The sequence below is a fragment of the Zingiber officinale genome, chromosome 1B (genome assembly GCF_018446385.1).
Source record: "Zingiber officinale cultivar Zhangliang chromosome 1B, Zo_v1.1, whole genome shotgun sequence".
Taxonomy (NCBI): domain Eukaryota; kingdom Viridiplantae; phylum Streptophyta; class Magnoliopsida; order Zingiberales; family Zingiberaceae; genus Zingiber; species Zingiber officinale.
Window position 1 is genome coordinate 162,800,504 of NC_055986.1, and position 7,605 is coordinate 162,808,108.

At 39.7% G+C, this 7,605-nt stretch overlaps 1 protein-coding gene across 1 annotated transcript; it reads right to left on the bottom strand.

Moving 5' to 3' along the window:
- Positions 1-2,567: 2,567 nt before the first annotated feature.
- LOC121987810 (putative anthocyanidin reductase) lies at positions 2,568-4,143 on the bottom strand. The gene is made up of 5 exons (XM_042541537.1): positions 3,952-4,143; positions 3,701-3,867; positions 3,399-3,611; positions 2,931-3,319; positions 2,568-2,854 (listed from the first exon to the last, which is right to left on the bottom strand). The coding sequence occupies exons 1-5, from the start codon at positions 4,073-4,075 to the stop codon at positions 2,689-2,691; spliced, it is 1,059 nt and encodes a 352-aa protein (XP_042397471.1). The 5' UTR covers positions 4,076-4,143; the 3' UTR covers positions 2,568-2,688.
- Positions 4,144-7,605: the final 3,462 nt, after the last annotated feature.

A 7,605-nucleotide genomic window follows, 5' to 3' on the forward strand; every position in this document is an offset into this window, starting at 1 on the left:
GAAAGAGCTGAGGAGTGAGGGGAATGCGGTGCAGGCAGAATAGAACGACGATCTCGTACAGCAGCTGAAAGGAGTTCGACACTAATTGGTGGAGAGAAATACGAAAATATTTACAAACAGTAGAAAAGAAAAGGTCGATCGGAAACCGCGGACCAGCGGTAAATTGGTCCCAAAAAAATGTTACGAAACCGGGTGGCGGTTCATTCAGACGATTAAAGGTAGAGGGAAGACCAATTTGATAGTTAGGCGGAATTTCATATTCAACCCTCAAACTCTCCGCATCGCCTGCGTCGAACCTAGACTAAATGGAGGTGTACCAAAGTCCAGGAACGACGACGGGAGGTTAAGATGAGCTTGCCATCGAGAGAACGAAAGAACAAGATCGAAGATGAACGATAAATGAACACTAAACCAAATTGATCGAAGAACCTTATAAGGAAGATCACATAGAATCGATCAAAGAAGCTTCCAGGGAGACCACCGGAGTACAAGGAGACCACCAGCGAAGAAGCGGAATGCTACAGCGGTGAAGCTCGAAGACGAAGGCACGAAGTGGAGAAGATGGCGGCACACACGAGGCTTATAAACCTCATGGGCGGTCGTTCAAAACCGTTCGATCCAAGGTTTCAAAAACCTAGAAGAAGATTTGACCGTGGAATTTGAAAAGGCGCTAGTCATGTCAGCAGAGGATATCCGCTTGTCTTGTCAGGCATACGGCGGCAGAAAGAGGGATATGTGGCATGTTGTTACCAGACAACATTTAATGAATTTAATTAAAAGGGATGACCGCGTGCTCGGTCATAATTGTCAAGGATTTGCACGGACTTCGAGAAATATGGATGACATCGGCAACGATCGCACTCGCTTGAAGAATCACATTTGGAGAATTCTCAAAGTATTGCCGTTCATCATCCCGCTCTGAGAACGAGTTATCGGACTGATCGTCCATTTGCCATGGTTAGACAATGACCAACTGGCATTGGTTGATGCACCGATCAGATACTAGGGATCGAACACTTCGATCAGATGTATAAATCGCCAAGAAAACTAGTTGTCTAATCAGTCGGCCCTGTAGCCTCCTTCGACTAGACTTGAGGGGGAGGCTTGTGATACGACGATAAAGGAGAGCCCACCTGTCACGGGTCAATTGACACGGTGTTGGTCAAAGTCAAGGCGGTCAACGCCGGGATTTATGGAAAGAGCCTCGGCCAAAGGTGGCTGTCTGGTTATCCCGATCGGCAAAGGAGTGTCGAGCGGATCACCCGGCCAGTCAGAATAATGGACATCATGGGTCAGTCCGACGAATGGATAAACCCGTAGCCGGTTGTTTCGATCGATAGGAAAACAAGCCACTCGGACCGCCCGTCCGGTGCAAGGAATGACATTACACTGGAGGGGACGAGAAAACAAAAGAGAACACTTCGTCTATCATTAAACATGAAGAAACCAAGATAAAGAAAAACACTCCATCTACCATTAATGCACGGAAGTCAAGACAAAGAAGTCTTTCTCTGGCAATTAATATCATTAAATAAGGACAGATCAACAATCACAAAGAAATGCAGAAAAGGATACACCAAGTATGAAGAAAGGTAAGATTTATCTATTTCTGAATTACTCATTCTCTCTTCCTGTTCTAACTTGAGCGTCGGAGGGTCAACGCTAGAAACCCCTTCTCTGGTTTAGTTTTATTTTACAGGATTGAGGTCTTTCTCCTCTCAATAGTTATCTTATCCTTGGCTTTTCAGCTTTCATCATTTGGATAAGATTAAGATATATAGATGTTTATTTAATAGAATTGGATGAAAAATTAAAAAAACTTATTTTATTTACTAATATGATGAAAATGATAAAAGAAATAAATTAATCAAACGAAGTTGATGACAATAAACAAACATTGCATATGTTCAAATAGTGAGAGATGCTCGATCAATAGAACTCGTGCACATGTAGTATTGGCTAAGGGATTAAAAATATGATGTGATATTGCTTTTTTTTTATCAATACAGATAAAATATTAAAAGATCGAATGAAAAAGTATAATTGGTAAAAATGGAATTCAAAACTTCTTATCCATTAATCAAGAGGTTTGTAAAGAATTGGAATGGAAGGCTCTTTATTCAATCAATCAAGCCATCTGTTGAACAAAAAGCAAAGTCACATGGTAAAACATTGAAATATAAAACTTCTTAATCAATCGATGTTTTGTTCCGTTCCAACCGTTACAACATTGAAGAATGATGTTCCAAAAAAAACCATACTATATGCTAGAACTTTGGAACAACATGAGGTGTTCTTGTGCCAGAACGCCTCTTCCGGCCTTTCCACATCAGTTTTGACGAACCATGGTAGAGATAATCTAATCAACGCCCCTAACTTGTTAACAACCTAATAATGTTAACAAACTGAATTATTAAATTTACATATTGAATGACATCTAATAATCTAAATCCTCCTTTACTTTAAGTATTCCATCACTTAATTAAATTTTAATTTCTTAATAACAAAATCTATTATTAATATCATATTTATCCATCTATTGATAGTGACTTAATCCTTCCCTTCCATCCATTTAAATTTTAGATTTCCCTCATTGAAACAATTGGGAGAGCTTACAGGGATTGATGTTGCATGCATAAAGTAACCCTAGGGATGATTACCCCACAACTCGTACAATTTTTTTTGTCTCTAATATTGATCGCTTGTAGTTTTATCGAGGAGTACTCCAAACCTCGTGGCACTCTCGAAACTATCATCCAAAATCTGCTCCACAGTGTGCTTGTACCTGAACCCCAAATCTGTCAGCTTAGTTGATTTGCCTGGTACATACACTTTGGCTGCCTCTTCATCTTCCCTGAAATCGAACACTTGCACTAAGAACAAAAAGAAGATGAAGATCCAAGCGATCAAACAAAAATTAATGTTCTCACTCTTTGGTGATCACTGGTAGCTGATCAGGGAACTTCTTGGCATAATAGTCTGCGATCTGTTGCAGTGCTGGGTACCCTGCTGCACAGAGAAACCTCCCGGCCATGGAAGGCGGCTCCATGCAGAATGCATGAGCCTCGCAAACGTCGTCGATGTGCACGACGGGCACCGAGCCCAGCAACGCGTGGAGAAACTTTAGCTGCCTTCGATGCACCGGATTGCCGGTCATCGGCGAGACGACGATTTGGGAGCTCAACGGTAAGTGTGACAGAATCGTGTCGCCTCCGAACAAGCCGGAAGTTAAGGTCACCGCTTCCATTGATGTCTCTCGCCGTTCGTCGTTGTACGATAGTATTTCCTTTTCAGATAGCGTCTTTGAATGAGTGTAATCCTAGATTTGCAGATCAGGATGAGGACTGCTGAAGCTGGTCGAATGCCTCAGATGATCATTTTAAAATGAATTGTTGTACCTTCTCGAAATCTTCACAGTAACGGAAGGGAAGATGGAGGGGAGTCCAACAAGACTCGTCCATGGCCTCCTTGAAGCCGGAGCCGTCTTCCTTCATGGCGGACGACGCGGTGACGGTGCCGGTGAAGATGACCCGCCGCACCGTCCTCGATCGCTCGCATAGCTGCAGTATGGTGCGAACGGACGACACCGTCGCTTCGGCGATGTCCTTGAACTAAACCAGAACAGAGTAATTCAAGATACAGCCGTACGTATTTCTGAAAGAAAAAAAAAATGGATGACGACGTAGGGGATCGGGAAGACCTGAGAGGAACTGATGTGTTGATAGGGGGTGGCGACCAGGAAGACGAACTCGCAACCGTGGATGGCCGGCGCGAAGGTGTGGGCGGCGTAGAGGTCCGCGGAGAAGAGGGAGAGCCTCGCGCCGGCGCCGGCGAGGTTCCTTAAAAATCCCACCTTGGACTCATCCCCTGTGCCATTTGTGCTGTCTAATTAAGCTAAGAAATCAACGCAGAGTAATTAGCGGATCAGTGCTGCGGAGGAGACGAGAGGACCTGGATTCCGGACGGTGGCATGAACGACATGGCCTTTCTCCAGGAGCTTCTTGACGAGCAAAGATCCCATGAAGCCGGTAGCACCGGTGACGCACACTCTGCAGCGTCTCCGTCCTTCTTCCATGGCAACGATGCTCTGATCTCTGTTGCTCTGGTTCTGATAGACGACGTCTCTGGTTCTAATTGACGACGTTGTCTGTTTTTAAGCGAAACCACCGCCTCACATATGACTGTGTTACCTTTTCCAAATTACTCCTGACAATTTTTAAAATTATCAAAGTCTCGCCCTTTTTTCAAAGGTCAATCCGACCAACAGTGGCTATTATAGTCAATAAATATCTACGAATATTTGATATGGTCCTCAAAATCATTTTATTTATTAAACATCCTCGAATTCTACAAAATTTTAATAAAAAAACATCAATAAATATAATTGTAGACAAGAAAGTTTTGTTTTTTTCGAGAAAAGAAAGATATGTTTGTCCGAGCCAGGATCTCTTGTGGCCCAGGGGATGGACGAGCGGATGGTCGAAAGTCGAATAATTATTATATGTGGTAGTAGTTATGGATAACTGCTATAATAATGTTTGATAAAAAAGTATTTTAGAGAAAAAAATATCTTACAGAGCCTTCTTCGGATGATTTATATAATTTATGAGGTTTTTTTATTTTTTATTTTACTTAAAAGAATACTAATAAAAATATAAAAGGATTTAATTATGAATAAACTAATGATACATTAACTTTTGAATTTTTAATTTTATTATGATGTATGAATATTATATTTATATTTATTTTATTGTTATTATTTTTTCAATTTGCATGCGAATTCTGTGTCGCTGTAAAAATATAAACTGCTTTACCAAAAAAAAATTCTTTCATAATTCTGTCGGTACAAGATTAAGCGACAAAATTATGATGAAATATATTTTATTAAGAGATAATTAGTTTGCAAATAATTTATGGGTAAAAAATAAACTTCATCTGTGTTTTCCAATGAAAATTTATTTTCATAGAAAATATTGCCGACGAAATAATATATTTCAGCAGTAATTCCTTTAGAATTTATCGACGGAATACATGATTTCGTCAATAATTCCTTTATAAACATACCTACAAAATCAGTGATTCCGTTGATAAATCATTTTGATATTTGCCGACGAAATCATTATTATGTCGGTATTCCGTCGGTAATTTAACAAGAAATTAAATCAGCAAATTTGAATAAGGTCCCCTGTTTACAATTTTTATATACAAATAAAATCATCACAAACGATAACATTCACAATTCACATAATGACATTTCATATTTATCCATACAATCACATTTCACAATCAACACACACAAACATATTTTCACAGCAAAAACACATTTATTTACCGTCCATAATAGAAACAATTACAATCGTCTAAAATAAATAAAATCTAAACATAATCCAATAATTAAACATTCATACCAACAAACTAATACAACGAACTACACTATTCATAATCCATACATCCATACATCCATATATAAAATATTAATAGAAAATTTCTTGCACAAAATCAAATATGATAGATTATTTCATATTTATGTATACATAAAAATATTATATATATAACCAATTTTGATACTACATAACAGAAATGATGAAATGATAATCTTCAATATCAATAGGTCTGAACTTTTAGAAGATATAGTAATATAATATTTATAATTTAGTTAATTTATATATATATATATTGTATGATTTATATATGATTAAAAAAATAATTTTTGTTGAACAAATCTCAGAAAAAACTAATAAACAGGATATGATGGATCCTAAGTCTCTTGTGAATCAAAATCAAATGAGAGCATCATGATTCTCACTTAAAATGCTTTTGATCCTCCATAGCTCTCCTCTGTGTCTCAATAGTCATCCACTGTTCCATCTTCTTATTTATTGAGTGGATTTGAGTGCACAAATCTTGATTTTCCTATCTTAAAAACTACATCTTAGAAGAAGAAGAGGAAGAGCAATCATCACGACCCCTAGGACTCCTCAAACGATCAAATGAGACTTTGACCTGGGAGCCAAGGCCGTAGAGGGTGAATTTTTTTTATCAGTCCACCGACAATATCATAATAAATTTCATTTAGTATCTCGATGGATAAAGATTGTGACTCCCCCCTTTGCTGGTGGCTAAGATACGTGAGCCACTCTATCCTCATTTGATTTAATTTGACAAAATATAATATAAATATTATTCAATTTGATCACAATTACTAAAGTTAATTAAGATATAAATAATTAAATATAATAAATTAAATAATCTTACGTCTATGATTTTTTATCTAGTATCAACAAATGCGACATCCTTTTTCTTGTGCGTCTTAAGAAATACCTCTATACATGTAGGTTTGTGAGTTAATTCGCGTTCCTGCGTACACAAATAATTTAGGACAAATTTTTATAAATATAATAATAAATTCAAAATTTATTTATTTAACTTTAAATTAAACTCACCAGATCCATGACATGCTCAACAATAGATCTGGAACTTGACGTATGCCTAGCCGTTCCAATGCTCGGGTCACCTGACTCTGTATTTCTATTTGCTCTAGCCTCTTCAGCATTTGTTTGATACCTTTCTACAACCAGGTGGGTCATTTATGCACTCCATATCTTGGTTAGGCCTGGGTCGGTACAGTATACCATATCGAAAATTGAGTACCGTATACCGTACCGAGAAAAATGTTATTCTAAGAAATGATACTGATATCGTACCGAGAAAATTGGTATTCTAAGAAATGATACTGATATCGTACCAATATTTCGGTATATCGAAATATCAATATGGTATCAGTAAAATACCGTGATACCGAAATTATATATATATATATACAGAGATGTTAACCTGTGCGACTTCGTTTCCGCGCTTGTCCGCGCCTGCACACCTGGCTTCTCCACGTGGCTTATTTGCTTTTTTTACTTAGCTTTTCTGCCGCTTCATTTTGCTTTTTCTGCTTTTTTGACTTTTAGTTGGCTTTTGCTTCTTTACAGAACACGTGAAGCTAGGGCACGCTGCGACCTGTTCTCCTCACAGCGACGCCGCAAAATCAGATAGCATTCTCTCCCCGACGGGGAAGCTTCGCTGCGAAGCTAGGGTAGCACAGCTTGGCCAGCAAAGTTTCTCCTTCATTGTGGTTCTGCCGAAGCTATCCTTCCTTGCCCCTCGCTTGATTCCGCTGGATCTGCGCTGTGGTTCCGCCGAAGCTGTCCTTCCTTGCCCCTCGCTTGATTCCGCTGGATCTGCGCTGTGGTTCCGCCGAAGCTGTCCTTCCTTGCCCCTCGCTTGATTCCGCTGGATTTGCGTTGTGGTTCCGCCGAAGCTGTCCTTCCTTGCCCCTCGCTTGATTCCGCTGGATCTGCGTTGTGGTTCCGCCGAAGCTGTCCTTCCTTGCCCCTCGCCTAATTCCGCTGGATCTGCGCTGTGGTTCCGCTGAAGCTTCCAGATCCTTCTTCGCCGCCATCTCGCTTTCCTTGCCCCTTCTAGACTGTGGTTCCGCCGAACCTTCCATAACCTCACTCTCAGATCCTCGTGCCGACCTCACGCCGCAACTAGGCAGAACCTCGCTGTCCTTTCCCCTTCCAGAACTGCACTGCCCCATTGTTCTTGCTGCCGACC